This window comes from Ranitomeya variabilis, chromosome 2 (genome assembly GCF_051348905.1).
Source record: "Ranitomeya variabilis isolate aRanVar5 chromosome 2, aRanVar5.hap1, whole genome shotgun sequence".
In the NCBI taxonomy this organism is placed as follows: domain Eukaryota; kingdom Metazoa; phylum Chordata; class Amphibia; order Anura; family Dendrobatidae; genus Ranitomeya; species Ranitomeya variabilis.
Window position 1 is genome coordinate 879,265,194 of NC_135233.1, and position 17,945 is coordinate 879,283,138.

Below are 17,945 nucleotides of genomic sequence, written 5' to 3' on the forward strand. Positions count from 1 at the left end.
TTGCATCCACTTTGTGCAAGGAAAGTCACTTTGTCACTTTGTTGTTTATTGTCCATGATTAGTTTGCTATTATAGGCCATTCTCTATAGTGGGCATGTTTATTATATTGCCTTGAGTTGTGTGCGGGTTTTGTGCCTTATTGTGGGCGTCTGTTTCCATGGGGGCTTTGTATTTACCCCTGTTTTAAATGTTTTTAATGTGTGTGCTTTGCCTTTTTGTATTTATTTATGTCTAATAAAGATGTGTTATATTGCTTACAGTGTGGTGATTCCCATTTATAAGGTCTACCTTTTTCTCTAAATTATATGTGTAGCTGTTCTTAGACCTTGGTTTGAATCCCACTGACCGTGGTGCCCCCAATTGCTCTTATCTGCATACGGTGGGATTAGTATGTTGTAGCATGGTGGAACATACGTCTGGATTTATCTGACCAGGGAATGTTTTTCCACTGCTCCATGATCCAATTTTTGTACTAATTTTGCACACTTAAATCTTGACTTTTTAGTCCTCTTAAAAAAATAAAAACATTTGAACTTGAAGTAGTGTCAGAAATGTCAGGTCAATCAGAACATATAGTTTTATGTAGGTAATTTATATGCTAGAGGATTCCAAGAATTGTCTCAAACTTACCAGTAGGTTAGGTTTAATCACCGCCTTATTAATGACTGAATCCACATCATGAGTCACAGCACTGAAAGACTTGTATTCCGAGGCAGATAGCTGAATTGAGAGCACTTTTTTCCATGTATGTTCTTTGAAAGCATCCTGCAGAAACACAGCAATAGATTAATTCAAAGTATAATTTCACCCAGTACAAAACACCAACAACTACTGGTAGGTCTGATCACTGTTTATGAATTTAAATATTCCGTCAATCTCAGAAAACAACACATAACCTGTATGGCAGGCACGGTACTGCATAAGGAACGTGCCTCTGACTGTGGAGCCCATATGACAAACGCCAATAAAATACTGTCAGTGCCCAGTTTCCCCCCTCACACCACTCCCCTTGGTGATGCACTAATTGGGATGCCCTGCCGACCAGAAGCAGGAAGGTTCCAATGGACACACCTACAGGGATTAAATTCAGGTGTCTGGGCCAATAACTCCCTCTTTCCCCAGGCGGAAACCTGGAAGCTTTTGTCCCACCCTCCCTCCATTATAGATGTCAATGGAGTGTGAATTGCCATACTAATTGGCGGATAGATGTAAACGTGTTAAAAAAAAAAAATAATAGACTTAATGGTTATGTATATATAACTAACCATTGCTAACGTTACTAAGTCACAGCGGAAGAAGCAGAGGAGGGCAAAGGTTCGTAACCGCTCAATGGCCAACTCGCCTGTAGATTGGGGTCGGCGACGAGCCACCCGTTACGAAATGTAATAGCCTTTTCTCTGCTTATGTAATTAATAAACTGTGACCGACCTGTTCAACCCACTTAGGACTGTCTGTGCTTCATTACGGCATTGGTGGGAGGGGGGAAGGCACTGTTGATGACACACAGGTCTCCACAGTCTGCTCATTCGGGTGCCTATTGCCCCCTCTCATATCCTCCACCCCTCCCCCACCCACTCCATTAAGAGATCGGAAACACCACCAACAGAAACACCAGAATTGCTGTTTTTTGGTTGCTGTACTGCTCCCAAAAAAGTCAATAAAAGAATATTAACTTCATATGTACCTCAAAATGGAATCAGTAAAAATGATAGCTCAATTCACAGAGGTTGTCCACTGATGTAAACTTAAAAACTTATAGGTCTCAAAAAAAATGTAAACACAGAATCAATTATTTAATTATTAATCAAATTGGGACAAGAAAAACACAAAAAAAAATCACCTACCATATATGGGTTAACAGAGGTTGATCAATACGAAATGCATAAAAGTTCTCACGCTGCAAGTGGTGATGTCATTCAGGTTACCGCAGTTCATAGTCTATGTACTGTGTTAACCGTAGTGACGTCAGCACTCTTCACAGCAGCCGGATTCACAGATCACTGTCAGTGTGTTCCAGCTGGCGGGTTGAGCGGTCACATTACTCATGTCACTGCTCAACACACCATCCAGGTGTAGAAAAGTTGGGGATCATTGTGGGATGTGTGATGGATTTACGGCGGACTCCTTTGGATTATTGAAATGTTTAAAGGTAATAAATGGGTAAAAGAGATTCAGGAGTGATTTTTACAATAAAAGGATTTTTTCTGTGTGTGTAATGGGGGTGTCTGATAGATGCCTCTCCATTACTAACCCCTGGGCTTGATGTCAGCTGGCAGCGCTCACCATCTGACTTGCATTGATGAGTCTCGTCTGTTTTACGTGGCCATTGCTTGCTGCAATTTTTTCCTTACCCCAATTCCAGGTGAGTAAAAACTCGTAGATGAACACTGCCTTATTGAATAACATTGTTGCAAGTGCAATGAGATTTTTTTCTCACATTGCACTCGGCGATTTTATACACAGATGTGCACGTACCCTAATAGAAACACGTCACCACTTCTGCATTTTTCACCCATTCCTGATTTTGGCTTACAAATACTGATGTAAAATACTGACCAAATACTGAACGTATCAACATGGCTATATAGGTCCATTTTTCATTAGAATCAAGGATCAAAATTACCTTAACAAGTTTATGGGTCTGTGAAAATCATGGACAGTACATGGATGGCATCAGTTTGCAATATGTGTGCTGTAAGTGAATAACAGGGTAATGTATAGGATTTAGGATAGGCCTGCACAGCATTTGGCCCGTGGGCAGCATGTTGCCCGCCAAAGGATCCTTTGCTGCCCACAGAGAGGCGGGAGATTCCAGTTTTCATCTTCTTAAACCCAAATATATTTCTATCTTTGAGATATGAATATATTTAAGTACATGAGCTCCGGGAAAAGGAGAAGAGGAGCTCTCATCAGCTCCCACCCTGACGTGCAGCAGCGTGATAAGGTTATCACACTGCTGACCTCATCACACTGCTGCTGTCAACGCACTTATGAGAGTCAAGCATAAGAGGCAAGGACGCAGTGGGGAATGGTCTCCATTGACAAGCCAAAGATTGTTCTGTCATACTAAAAACCTGATTCTGGTAATGTATTCATGTAAGTAAATCATTGTATTGTAAATTTCTTTGCGGCTCTGGGATTGATCCAGTATGACATTGTGGCCCTTGGACCGAAAAATGTTATGCACCCCTGGTATAGGAGAAGCTTTGAAATATATATTAATTTTTTATCTGTGAAAATCACTGAAGGAAAAATGATGGTAAAGACTGATAAATTGATCAAACACTGATGAAAACTAGATCCAAAACACTGATGAGACTTAAGGCCCCGTCTCACATAGCAAGATCGCTAGCGAGATCGCTGCTGAGTCACAAGTTTTGTGACGCAACAGCGACCTCAGTAGCGATCTCGCTATGTGTGACACGTACCAGCGACCAGGCCCCTGCTGTGAGATCGCTGGTCGTGTCGGAATGGCCTGGACCTTTTTTTGGTCGTTGAGGTCCCGCTGACATCACTGAATCGGTGTGTGTGACACCGATCCAGCGATGTCTTCACTGGTAACCAGGGTAAACATCGGGTTACTAAGCGCAGGGCCGCGCTTAGTAACCCAATCTTTACCCTGGTTACCAGCGTAAATGTAAAAAAAAAAAAACAGTACATACTCGCCTTTCGGTGTCCGTCAGGTCCCTTGCCGTCTGCTTCCTGCTCTGACTGAGTGCCGCCGTACAGTGAGAGCACAGCACAGCAGTGACGTCACCGCTGCGCTCTGCTCTCACTGTACGGCGGCACTCAGTCAGAGCAGGAAGCAGACGGCAAGGGACCTGACGGACACCGAAAGGCGAGTATGTACTGTTTGTTTTTTTTGGTAACCAGGGTAAACATCGGGTTACTAAGCGCGGCCCTGCGCTTAGTAACCCGATGTTTACCCTGGTTACCCGGGTGCTGCAGGGGGACTTCGGCATCGTTGAAGACAGTTTCAACGATGCCGAAGTCGTTCCCCTGATCGTTGGTCGCTGGAGAGAGCTGTCTGTGTGACAGCACCCCAGCGACCACACAACGACTTACCAACGATCACGGCCAGGTCGTATCGCTGGTCGTGATCGTTGGTAAATCGCTATGTGAGACGGGGCCTTTACGTACTCCTGAACATGGTGTAAAGGGTCAGAAAAACTCACTGTGAATATGGCTTTTAGGTCACGTTTACACGTTCAGTATTTGGTCAGTATTTTACCTGTAAGCCAAAACCAACAGTGTCAGTCAGAGAAAAAGTATAATAGAAACGTGCCACCACTTCTGTATTTATCACCCACTCCTGATTTTGGCTTACAAATACTGAGGTAAAATACTGACCAAATACTGAGGTAAAATACTGACCAAATACTGAGTGTGTGAACATGGCCTTGGATAGTATAAGGAAAAAAACCTTTGAATTTTTGTACTATATATACTTCATTAGTTTATTTTGCTTCTTTCTATGGTTACAAAAAAACAAATAAGCAAGGTCTGATATGTATAGAATCAAAGAAAGAAACATAACCTCTAAGGCCAGTCTCACACGTCCAGATAATTCTGGTACCGGAAAAATCGGTACCGGATGTATCCGTGTCCGTGTGACCGTGTGCTCACGTGGCACATCAGTGTGGCACACGTGCGGCAGCCGTGTGCCACCCGTGTGCCGACTGAGTACCACATGGACCGTGCAGGAGACAGCGCTACAGTAAGCGCTGTCCCCTGCTTTGAGTGCTGAAGCCGGAATTCATTCCTTCTTCCCAGCAGCGTTCGCTGGAGAGAAGGAATGAAAAACCATTGTTTTTTTATTTTTTTTGCAGTTAAAATAAAGTTCCCGGTAACCCTATGGGAGGTGGAGCCGCATATTCATCACTGTAATGTGCGGCACCACGTGACCGCTCATACAGGATAAGCTGCGACGCTGAGAGGAAGCATCGAGGGAGCTGCGTGAGTACTTTATTTCCAGCGGGCGGGCGCACAGGGGGTGGGAGAGTGTTGGTTACCGGGAACTTTATTTCAAACGAAAAAAAAAATAAAAAAACAATGATTTTTCATTCCTTCTCTCCAGCGAACGCTGCTGGGAAGAAGGAATGAATTCCGGCTTCAGCACCACACGCAGGGGGGACAGCGCTTAACTCTAGAGCTGTCTCCTCCAACGTCCGTGTGGTACCCAGTCGGCACACGGACGGCACACGGACAGCATCCATGTGCGGTACGTGTTTACACGGACCCATTGACTTTAATGGGTCCGTGTGATACGTGCGCTCCCACGAATACTGACATGTCTCCGTGTTTTTCAAATGGACACATGGTCCGTGAAAACACACTGACATGTGCAGAGACACATTGATTTTAATGTGTCTACATGAGTCAGTGTCTCCGGTACGTGAGAAAACTGTCACCACATGTACCGGAGCCACTGACGTGTGAAACAGGCCTAAAATATAGCTTGTATTAATAAACTCTAAAAAGCTCCAGTCTATATAGACATATCTGAGAGGATCAGGTCAAGGTCAGGTAAAAAAGTCACATATCTTTTCTTAATTACAGATATTTATGATGAAAGATAGGTCTAGGGGAGAGAGCATGATTATCCGTTTCCCTACCTACCAGCGGAGGTTGTCACCTTATGGGGAAACCCAGTCGCGCCCCAGCTCCAATGCTGACTCACCCTAACTCATAAGAATCCCTCAACAAAGCCTCCACAACACCCGTAAAAGTTAACACATAGTGATCTACATGTATTACCTAATGGGCACACATACCGTTATTACAAAAAGGAAATAGAGTATCAGTACTCAGTTTTCAGAAAAATTTGTATTGCACTTAAACAACCCCATACTTACCTCCCATAAAAGTGCTTAATTCATGTGGGGCCACCCTGGCTACCAGTGTAAAATGTAAAAAAACAAACAGTACATACTCACATTCGTGTCCCCCGGTGTCCGCTTCCCTGCACTGACTGAGTGCCGGCCCTAACAGCAGAGCGGTGACGTCACCGCTGTGCTGTGCTTTTACTTTAAGGCCGGCGCTCAGTCAGTGCAGGAAGCGGACGGCGAGGGACGTGTGACAGACATCAGAAGGTGAGTATGTACTGTTTGTTTTTTTTTACTTTTACGATGGTAACCAGGGTAAACATCGGGTTACTAAGCGCGGCCCTGCGCTTAGTAACCCGATATTTACCCTGGTTACCATTGTAAAACATCGCTGGCATCGTTGCTTTTGATGTCAAACACAACGATACACGGCGATCTGACGACCAAATAAAGTTCTGAACTTAAATCAACGACCAGCGATATCACAGCAGGATCCTGATCGCTGCTGCGTGTCAAACACAATGATATCGCTATCCAGGACGCTGCAACGTCACGGATCGCTAGCGATATCGTTTACTGTGAAGGTACCTCAAGTGGTGAATAATCATTTGTGTTGCCATTTTATGGGACCCTTAACTTCTTTGTTTTTCTTTGATAGATCAGACTTTTATGGATGTGGTGATATCTAATTGATTTTTTTTTTTTTTTCTTTTTAACTGGAAAAAGGTTATTTTTAAATTGGAAAGATTTCAATGTTTGTATTTTTAAAAACTTTTTAATTTTTATGCTTTATTTTTTAGGTACCCCTCCCCCCGCCTAAAAAAAAAAAAGACTGGTCAAAATTAAATTGCACTTCCAACATAATATAGGAACCCAAAAAACACAGGAAGAAGATGCAACTAAGTAAGTTAAATAGTATTCTAGTAAATAATTATTATAAGCAATTAAAAAAATGAGAGAAAAGTGAAAAGGAGACCCCACTAATCCAGGGAACAGAAAAAAAAGTATATGGTAGATAGCATGTAAGTATGTAAATAAATTGTCAATTCCAAATTAGGTATCTAAATAGAAAGGTAAGCAGTACAACATCACATACAGTTGTGGCCAAAAGTATTGACACCCCTGCAATTCTGTCAGATAATACTCAGTTTCTTCCTGAAAATGATTGCAATCTCAAATTCTTTGTTATTATTATCTTCATTTAATTTGTCTTAAATGAAAAAACACAAAAGAGAATGAAGCAAAAAACAAAACATTGATCATTTCACACAAAACTCCAAAAATGGGCCAGACAAAAGTATTGGCACCCTCAGCCTAATACTTGGTTGCACAACCTTTAGCCAAAATAACTGCGACCAACCGCTTCCGGTAACCATCAATGAGTTTCTTACAATGCTCTGCTGGAATTTTAGAGCATTCTTCTTTAGCAAACTGCTCCAGGTCCCTGATATTTGAAGGGTGCTTTCTCCAATCTGCCAATACTTTTGGCAACAACTGTATGGGGTAATGGGTAATCCATGCTACAAGACGAATATAACAGAGTCTACAAAAATAAGTATAACATCATGGGCAGACAAAGACAGCTTGGGGCCCCTGTGCAAGAAATGTATCTGGGCCCCATCCTTTTAAGGTGACCAAGCTACCGTATTTTTCGGATTATAAGATGCACTTTTTTCCTCCAAATTTGGGGGGAAAATGGGGGTGCGTCTTATAATGCGGATATACTTTACCGGTACCATTGCTGCAGGCCGCAGGCTGGGATGAGGGGGTGTCCGGCAGTGCTGCATCTGCCCAGCACTGCGGGGGTGCACGGCAGTGCTGTGGGGTTGCCCGATGCTGCTGCTGGTGTCTCTGGTGCTGCGGGGGCTCTGCCGACATTTAGTGAAAGACCAGAGACCCCGCAGTTCCATGGTTTCCTGTGCGGTGGACTCCAGGAAAATGGCTGCCGGGGGGCGGAGCATGCGTAGATAGAGATCTCGGCACCAAGATCTTGGGAGATTAGATCTCAGCGCTGTCAGAGGCAGTGAGGAAGCAGGAGATAGGATTGGCTGAGATCAGCCATATTTATCAGGTCTGTTCCTGCCTGCATGACGCAGAAAAGGTGGGGGGGCATGCCCATGACTCCTGGGCTCCTGCATCATAGATCGAGCAGCAGAATCAACTCTGAGGAGAGGAAGGGGGCCCTCCTGACATATCCTGCAGAGTGCAGCCCCTCTCTGACAGAAAGACTCAGGTACAAGCCCCCTTCCTCTCCTATTAGTGTAGATGTTGCCCCTGGCACTATCAGAGAACAAGATATTTCAGCAGCTGATCGGGCCCCCTGTCCCCCTGGCCCCTGTGCAGCTGCACTGGCTGCACATGCGATATGTCAGCCCCAGAACCTAATATCAGGTACTAGCTGCAGTAATGAATAAAGGCAGTCAGAAAAATAATGAAAAATAACAAAAGGGCATGCAAATCCATGTAAAATCCTATCCAAAGCACAGCCATATGGGAACTAGTCAGGACTAGCAGAAAATGCTGATGACAGGTAAAGCACAGATCATGAAAAATTGCAGCAATAAATATACATTTTGCGAGTATGACCTCATATGGGATGTACTTATCTGAACAACCTGGGTTAGGTGAGGAAAGGTACCCCAATGTGCGTTTCGAGATACCTTCTTTGGGAGGGATACATAGGAAGGCATATAGGGCTCCTTTAAATAGGAACTCACCAGTCAAATGGAAATCCTGTGATAAATTGGTGCTTCCGAAGGTAGGGCCACATGTTGGAAGACACAGGTTCGGTGTCCCACGTCACAGGTCCTCCCCCATCACTGACGCGTCAGCTAGGTGGGGTGGGAGTGCGACGTCACAGGACACGTGACCGTGGCAACTGTGTACCAGTCCACCTCTGAGACCGCACACCACATATGGGAGGTGTATAGAGTCAGGACTTAGTGTGCTAAAGTGGTATACAGAACAAAACACAGAGAGGTCACGAATGGGAAAGCAACAAAAGTAGCAGGGACTAGGGGGAGAAAAACAATTGGAGTAAATGTAGCAATAATAAATGCAATTAGAAATAGGAGATCACACTAACTGACCTGCTTGCATCCAAAGTGCTAGTGCAAAGTGCGGACCAGAGAGACATAGCCAGCACACATTTAAAGTGACAGTACTCAGTCAATACAAATGATGAAACTTCATAAATTAGGAACAGTGTACAATATGAAATATGCATATATACAGTGTGGAAAACAAGTATTTGATACACTGCCGGCTTTGCAAGTTTTCCCTCCTACAAAGAATGAAGAGGTCTGTAACTTTTATCGTAGGTACATTTCAACTGTGAGACAGAATCTAAAAAAAATCCAGACAATCAGATTATATTATTTTTACATGACGCATTTGCCTTTTTTGCATGAGATAAGTATTTGATACAATAGAAAAACAGAACTTAATATTTGGTACAGAAACCTTTATTTGTACTTACAGAGGTCAGACATTTCCTGTAGTTCTTGACCAAGTTTACAGGCACTGTAGCAGGGATTTGGGCCCACTCCTCCATATCTTTCAGGTTTCGGGTTTGTCGCTGAGTTTTTTATTGGGTGCAGGTCTGGAGACTGGCTAGGCCATTTCAGGAGTTTAAAATGCTTCTTACTGAGCCACTCCTTAGTTGCCCTGGCTACATGTTTCAGGTCATTGTCATGCTGGAAGATCCAGCCATGACTCATCTTCAGTGCTCTTACTGAAGGAATGAAGTTGTTGGCCTAAATGTTGCTATGCATGACCCCATTCATCCTCCCTTCAATACGGTGCAGTCATCCTGTCTCTTTTGCAGAAAAGCACCCCCAAAGTATGCTTCCTCCACACATCCCTTTTCTTCCTCCAAACACGGTGAGTGGAAATGATACCACAAATTTCTATTTTGGTCTCATCTTTCTCCCTTGCCTCCTTTGGCAAACTTCAAAAGGGCCAGGACATGTGCTAGCGTGAGCAGGGGGACCTTGTAGTGTGTTACTAATGGTAATGTTTGAGACGGTGGTCCCAGAACTCTTCAGGTCATTAACCAGATCCTGTAGTTCTAGGCTGATTCCTGACTTTTCTCAGAATCATACTTACCCCAGGAGGCGAGATCTTGCATGGAGCCCCAGAAAGAGGAAGATTGACAGTCATCTTGTGTTTTTTCCATTTATTAATAATTGTGCCAACAAGTCTTTGCCTTCTCATCAGGCTGCTTGCCTATTGTCCTGTAGACCAACCCAGCCTTGTGAAGGTCTACAATTTCATCCCTGGCGTCCTTAGATAGGTCTTGGACATGGTGAAGGGGTTGGAGTGTGATTGATTGAGTGTGTGGACCGATGTCTTTTAAATAGGCAACGCGTTCAAACAGGTGCAAATAATACATATAATGAGTGCAGAGTAGGAGGGCAAAAAAACTAACAGGTCTGTGAGAGCTAGAATTCTTGCTAGTTGGTAAGTGATTAAATACTTATTTCATGCAATTTAATTATTTAAAAAACATACAATGTGATTTTCTGGTTTTTATTTTTAGACTCTGTCTCACACAGTTGAACTGCACCTATGATAAAAATTACAGACCTCTTCATTGCTTGTAGGTGGGAAAATTTGTAGTGTATCAAGTACCCACCACAGTGTCCAGAACATGGAGCAGATACCAGGAGAAAGGCCAGTACACCAGGAGATGTGGAGGGGGCCATAGCAGGGCAACAACTCAGCAGCACGACTACTACCTCTCCCTTTGTGCAAGGAAGAACAAGAGAAGCAGTGCCAGAGCCCTGCAAAATAACCTTCAGCAGAACACTAACATCCATGTGTCTGGTCAAACTGTCAGAAACAGACTAAATGAGGGTGGTATAAGGTCCTGACTCCTGACGTTCACAAGTGAGTGTTGTGTGTTATGGACCTGGTGGTTAGGTGCACCCGGAATGACCTGATAGTTATACACGGAATCGGGACTAGCTCTGGGAAGTGGGAACTCTGCTGACCGCAAACCCTACTCTTATCACACACACTAGAAATAGCCGTGGATCGTGCCTGACTCTGCCTAGACGCCTCTTCACAGCCTAAGAGCTAACTACCCCTAAAGATAGAAAACAAAGCCTCACCTTGCCTCAGAGAAATTCCCCAAAGGTAAAGGCAGCCCCCCACAAGTATTAACTGTGAGTTAAGAAGAATTGTTGTGAATTTGGATTCTGGGCTCCCCCGGTGGCCGCTTGTGGAATTGGACTTGTCATCCTCTTTCCTGTTTCACCTGGTTCCATCAGTAGTGGGTGTCGCTATTTAAGCTCATTTCTCTGGTGGTTTCTTGCCGGTCAACAATGTTATCTGATGCCTCTCAGTGCTTGTTCCTGCTTCTAGACAACTACTAGATAAGTTGGACTTTTGTCCATGTTTTGTTTTGCCTATTTGTTCCAGTTCACAGCTGAAGTTTTGTTACTGTGTCTGGAAAGCTCTCGTTGATCAGGGATTGCTACTCTGGCGTTATGAGTTAATGCCAGAGTTTAAGGTAATCTCTGGATGGTGTTTTGTTAGTGTTTTTCTGCTGACCATGAAAGTATACTATCTGTCTTCTGCTATCTAGTAAGCGGACCTCAAATTTGCTAAGACTATTTTCCTGCTGCGTTTGTTGTTTCATCTGAACTCACCGTCATTATATGTGGGGGGCTACTGTCTTCTTTGGAATATTTCTCTAGAGGTGAGCCAGGTCTTATATTTCCCTCTGCTAGCTATTTAGGTCTTAGGCCAGAGCTGGGCATCTAGCGATAAATAGGAAATGCTACCTGGCTATTTCTAGTTGCGCGGCAGGCTTAGTTCATGGTCAGTATAGTTCCATCTTCCGAGAGCTTGTCCCTCTATAGGCTTGCTATGATCTCTGCCTGCAGAGATCATGACAGTTTGACCGGCCAATAAAGTGTTAAAGACCCAGGTTGAGAAAGGAGAGTTATAAGAAGTCTGCTGGAATTTTTTTTTTTTTTTTTTCCTTCAGTCTGCCTTGCTGCAGTCTTTTTTCTCTCTCTCCTCCTAATCTCTGTATGCTCTGTGTGCACCTGACAATAATGGATCTCCAGAGTGTAACTGTGGGTTTGAATAATCTCATCACGAAAGTACAAAATTTACAAGATTTTGTGGTACATGCTCCGGTATCTGAGCCGAGAATTCCTTTGCCGGAGTTCTTTACAGGGAATAGAGCTAGCTTCCAGAATTTCCGAAATAATTGTAAGCTTTATTTGTCCCTGAAGTCTCGTTCAGCTGGAGACCCTGCTCAGCAGGTTAGGATTGTGATTTCCTTGCTCAGGGGTGACCCTCAAGATTGGGCCTTCTCATTGCCAGCAGGGGATCCTGCGTTACGCGATGTGGATGCGTTTTTTCTGGCCTTGGGCTTGCTTTATGAGGAACCTCATTTGGAACTTCAGGCAGAAAAAACTTTGATGGCACTTCCTTGAAGAAGCGGCGCTTTCCAGCCGCGAAACACGTGTCGGGGTCGTTATTCTGGCGGGACCCCGCTCCTCTGTCTCCCACCTTGCATTTTGATACTTTTTCATCATGATATCACTTATCATGTCCTATCCTAAGAGGCCTTGGACACACATCTCGATGGATTTTATTTCAGATCTGCCTGTTTCCCAGAAGATGTCTGTCATCTGGGTGGTCTGTGACCGTTTCTCTAAAATGGTCCATTTGGTTCCTCTGCCCAAGTTGCCTTCTTCTTCTGAGTTGGTTCCTCTGTTTTTTCAGAATGTTGTCCGATTGCACGGTATTCCTGAGAATATTGTTTCTGACAGAGGTACCCAATTTGTGTCTAGATTTTGGCGGGCATTCTGTGCTAGGATGGGCATAGATTTGTCTTTTTCATCTGCTTTTCACCCTCAGACTAATGGCCAGACCGAGCGGACTAATCAGACCCTTGAGACATATCTGAGGTGTTTTGTCTCTGCTGACCAGGATGATTGGGTTGCTTTTTTGCCATTGGCAGAGTTCGCCCTCAATAATCGGGCCAGTTCTTCCACCTTGGTGTCCCCGTTTTTCTGTAATTCGGGGTTTCACCCTCGATTTTCCTCCGGTCAGGTGGAATCCTCGGATTGTCCTGGAGTGGATGCGGTGGTGGAGAGATTGCATCACATCTGGGGGCAGGTTATGGACAATTTGAAGTTGTCCCAGGAGAAGACGCAGCGTTTTGCCAACCGTCATCGTCGTGTTGGTTCTCGGCTTTGTGTTGGAGATTTAGTGTGGTTGTCTTCTTGTTTTGTCCCTATGAGGGTCTCTTCTCCTAAGTTTAAACCTCGGTTCATCGGCCCTTATAGAATATTGGAGATTCTTAATCCTGTTTCTTTCCGTTTGGACCTCCCTGCGTCCTTTTCCATTCATAACGTTTTTCATCGGTCGTTATTGCGCAGGTATGAGGTACCTGTTGTACCTTCAGTTGAGCCTCCTGCTCCGGTGTTGGTTGAGGGTGAGTTGGAGTACGTTGTGGAGAAAATTTTGGACTCTCGTGTTTCCAGACGGAGACTCCAGTATCTGGTCAACTGGAAGGGTTACGGCCAGGAGGATAATTCTTGGGTCAATGCATCTGATGTTCATGCTTCTGATCTTGTTCGTGCCTTCCATAGGGCTCATCCTGGTCGCCCTGGTGGATCTGGTGAGGGTTCGGTGCCCCCTCCTTGAGGGGGGGGTACTGTTGTGAATTTGGATTCTGGGCTCCCCCGGTGGCCGCTTGTGGAATTGGACTTGTCATCCTCTTTCCTGTTTCACCTGGTTCCATCAGTAGTGGGTGTCGCTATTTAAGCTCATTTCTCTGGTGGTTTCTTGCCGGTCAACAATGTTATCTGATGCCTCTCAGTGCTTGTTCCTGCTTCTAGACAACTACTAGATAAGTTGGACTTTTGTCCATGTTTTGTTTTGCCTATTTGTTCCAGTTCACAGCTGAAGTTTTGTTACTGTGTCTGGAAAGCTCTCGTTGATCAGGGATTGCTACTCTGGCGTTATGAGTTAATGCCAGAGTTTAAGGTAATCTCTGGATGGTGTTTTGTTAGTGTTTTTCTGCTGACCATGAAAGTATACTATCTGTCTTCTGCTATCTAGTAAGCGGACCTCAAATTTGCTAAGACTATTTTCCTGCTGCGTTTGTTGTTTCATCTGAACTCACCATCATTATATGTGGGGGGCTACTGTCTTCTTTGGAATATTTCTCTAGAGGTGAGCCAGGTCTTATATTTCCCTCTGCTAGCTATTTAGGTCTTAGGCCAGAGCTGGGCATCTAGCGATAAATAGGAAATGCTACCTGGCTATTTCTAGTTGCGCGGCAGGCTTAGTTCATGGTCAGTATAGTTCCATCTTCCGAGAGCTTGTCCCTCTATAGGCTTGCTATGATCTCTGCCTGCAGAGATCATGACAAAGAATATACAAACACAGGAATGAAATAGGTTTCAGCAAAGGAGGCCAGTCTAACTAAACAGATTGAGGATAGGAAAGAGATCTTTGCGGTCAACACAAAAAACTACAAATAACCACACAGTGTGCAAAAAGACCCCCACACCGACTCACGGTGCGGTGGTGCCACTCTGCACCCCCAGAGCTTCCAACTAGCAAGGAAATATCATGGTTGCAAGCTGGACTAGAAAATTAGCAAGAAAACAATGAGCAAAAAATAAACAAGCAGGAACTTAGCTTGTGCTGGAATAGACAGGTCCTCAGAAAGGTCCCAGAGAGATCTGAACCAAGGCTAAGACATCGACAGCTGGCATACACTAACGATCTGAGTGGAGTTAAATAGAGAAGCCAGTCTAGCAACAAATGAGGAGCAAGTGAGGAAGGCACCTCAATGGCTAGTAGCTCCACTCACAGCCACCAGAGGGAGTTCACAGACGGAACTCGCCGAAGTACCATTCATGACCACAGGAGGGAGTTCGAGAACGGAACTCACAACAGTTGTGCTTGCAGCTAACCTCCATGTAGGGCAATTGGCATTTGCCCAGAAACACCAAGATTGGCAGAATAAACCTTGGTGTCAGCTTATTTGAATAGATCTTAAGTAGAAAAGCACACCTTCCTGGTTTTGCAAAAAAAAAGAAACATAGGCAGTCATAGTGCCACCTGGCTTGCAAAGTCACAACTCACTGGAATTTGAAGCTGTTTATGTTGAATCGCTTGTGCAAACAGCTATAAGTCGTGACAGACTACATCATGTAGCAGTCAAACTAGAGCTTGGGTTAAAGGGAACCTGTCAGCAGGATTGTTCACAGTAACCTACAGACAATGTCAGGTCGGCCCCATTATACTGATTAAAATGATACCTTGGTTGGTGAAATCCGTCTTGTGGTTGTTGATTAATCTTTATTTTCAGCTTTTAGTTAATGATATGCTCATGGCCCGGGGCGGCCTGTGGGGGGGTCTTCATGTGGTGCTCTGATTAAGTATTCATAATGCTGCCTGCTGACAGGTCACTGATCCCTCAGTGACATGCCCTCTAGTAATGAATATTGGAACTTACTGAAGAAAAAAAAACATTATGCAGGCACCTGTCCTGCAGCTTATTTGCATGCTTACTGTCCTAATAATAACTGTGGCTGATGTTCTTCAGATAGAAAAAAAATCAATTTTAAAATGGCGCTCGCGCCTATCGGTGTATATAGGTGATCCGATAGCTGCTACTGTGCATTCGCCAGCGGCACCATCTTTCTGGAAAAGAAAAAAAAATGTCCGCCTCCAAGATGGCGCAGCCGGTGCTTGCCCAGTAGCAGCTATCGGATCGCCTATATACACCAAATGAAGACCCCCCCCCCCACAGGCCGCCCTGGAGCATGAGCATATCAGTAACTCAAAACTGAAAATAAAGACTAAACAACCACAATACGGGTTTCATTGCCCAGGTATAATTTTAATCAGTATAACAGCACCAACCTGACACTGTCTGTAGTTTACTGTGTACAATCCTGTTGACAGGTTCCCGTTAAATTGAAAGCTAATGAGGGATGTGTTGCCTACAGAAGTTTTTTGAAGTGACAAAAATTGTCGGTAGAGACATTCGTGGAATTAACAATCTAATCTTGACAATATTTTTCCTGAAAAAACATTCACCAGCATGCAAGAGGGGATGGAGGAAGAAGACCAAATTTCACCTGTAGAGGGGGAGGAAATGACAGAGTGAAAAAGATGATAATGACGACATTGGCCTTGACAAACAACTGTCACAGTAGGGAGATGACAATGAAGCAATTAGGCCCTTGTCATGCTGGCAAGAATGACAAGTTGAATGCTGCAGTGCTTGTGGTAGGACTCTCGCTGTAATAGCAAAATGGGGGAAATTTTTACAGCTTCTGAAATGGAGTCTAGATGAGCTCATTATCAAGATAAGCTCTGTTAACTGCTCTCAGAAGTTTTTGCCGAGCAATTGTGTGCCACCCACACGACAGACAAGCAGACCCCTCCGAGATCCCTACAGACAGAATATTAAACATTCACCCCATTTGTGCCAGCTTAAAGGCCCCATCTCACATAGCGAGATCGCTAGCGAGATCGCTGCTGAGTCACTAGTTTTGTGACGCAACAGCGACCTCAGTAGCGATCTCGCTATGTGTGACACGTACCAGCGATCAGGCCCCTGCTGTGAGATCGCTGGTCGTGTCAGAATGGCCTGGACCTTTTTTTGGTCGTTGAGGTCCCGCTGACATCGCTGAATCGGTGTGTGTGACACCGATCCAGCGATGTCTTCACTGGTAACCAGGGTAAACATCGGGTTACTAAGCGCAGGGCCGCGCTTAGTAACCCGATGTTTACCCTGGTTACCAGCGTAAATGTAAAAAAAAACAAACAGTACATACTCACCATCTGATGTCCGTCAGGTCCCTTGCCGTCTGCTTCCTGCTCTGACTGTCTGCCAGCCGTACAGTGAGAAGTGAGAGCACAGCAGTGACGTCACCGCTGCGCTCTGCTCTCACTGTACGGCCGGCACTGTCAGAGCAGGAAGCAGACGGCAAGGGACCTGACGGACATCAGAAGGCGAGTATGTACTGTTTGGTTTTTTTTACATTTACGCTGGTAACCAGGGTAAACATCGGGTTACTAAGCGCGGCCCTGCGCTTAGTAACCGGATGTTTACCCTGGTTACCCGGGTGCTGCAGGGGGACTTCGGCATCGTTGAAGACAGTTTCAACGATGCCGAAGTCGTTCCCCTGATCGTTGGTCGCTGGAGAGAGCTGTCTGTGTGACAGCTCCCCAGCAACCACACAACGACTTACCAACGATCACGGCCAGGTCGTATCGCTGGTCGTGATCGTTGGTAAATCGCTATGTGAGACGGGGCCTTTAGAGTTCCAACAATTAACCAAGAAATCAGCAACACCTACAGTATATTTGACTTGATGACCAGATGTTTTATGTGCCATTGTGACAACCTGGTGCACTTCAACAAGCACAGCCACAATCAGTCATACATGAGCTTTGTCTTTTCTCAGGCAGATATCTTGAGCCCCGATCCCATAGATTGGGTCAACAAAGTGGACCGGTGGTAATAACTTACTTTCTTGTCTAGTCTCCAATGTCATGTCAAAAACGTATTTAGTGTAGATTGTGGATTTGTCACAAAGTGGTACAGATTATCTGTCATAAGTGTGGAAAACCTAAAATTTCTCAAAATTAATCAGGCATTAGACCAGTATGGACTTTCATGTACCAACAGCTGATGCCAATGAATAAATTGGCCATACCACCTGTCTGCCTGACTATTGTCTATTTTCTACACCGTTCTGCTGCTACAAGTGCCAATGAACCAAACTCAGTCAGGTATTTTACTCCCTGTCCTTCATATCATCTATACTGTAATGTTGCTGGGTCCTGGACTGCCATTCCTGGCTCTAAACTGCTACACATCTCGTCAGCCCTGTCCTAACTCACTACTATGCTGCTTCTGACGCAACCACTGCACCTTCACTCCAGCCACATATCTCCTGGCTTACCACTGTGTTTCATTATGCTAGACAGTACTATTGATCCTGGGAAATATATTCTCTAAAGGTACCTTCACACTAAACGATATCGCTAGCGATCCGTGACGTTGAAGCGTCCTGGCTAGCGATATCGTTTAGTTTGACACGCAGCAGCGATCAGGATCCTGCT

The 17,945-nt window shown here is 44.6% G+C and overlaps 1 protein-coding gene across 1 annotated transcript in view; it reads right to left on the reverse strand.

Moving 5' to 3' along the window:
- ATP13A4 (ATPase 13A4) overlaps positions 1 to 17,945 on the reverse strand; it is a 181,574-nt gene that overhangs the window by 130,022 nt on the left and 33,607 nt on the right. The window contains exon 3 of the mRNA XM_077290335.1: positions 631 to 765. Coding sequence (XP_077146450.1) covers positions 631 to 765 — 135 coding nt within the window. The remainder of the gene's footprint in view (positions 1 to 630; positions 766 to 17,945) is intronic.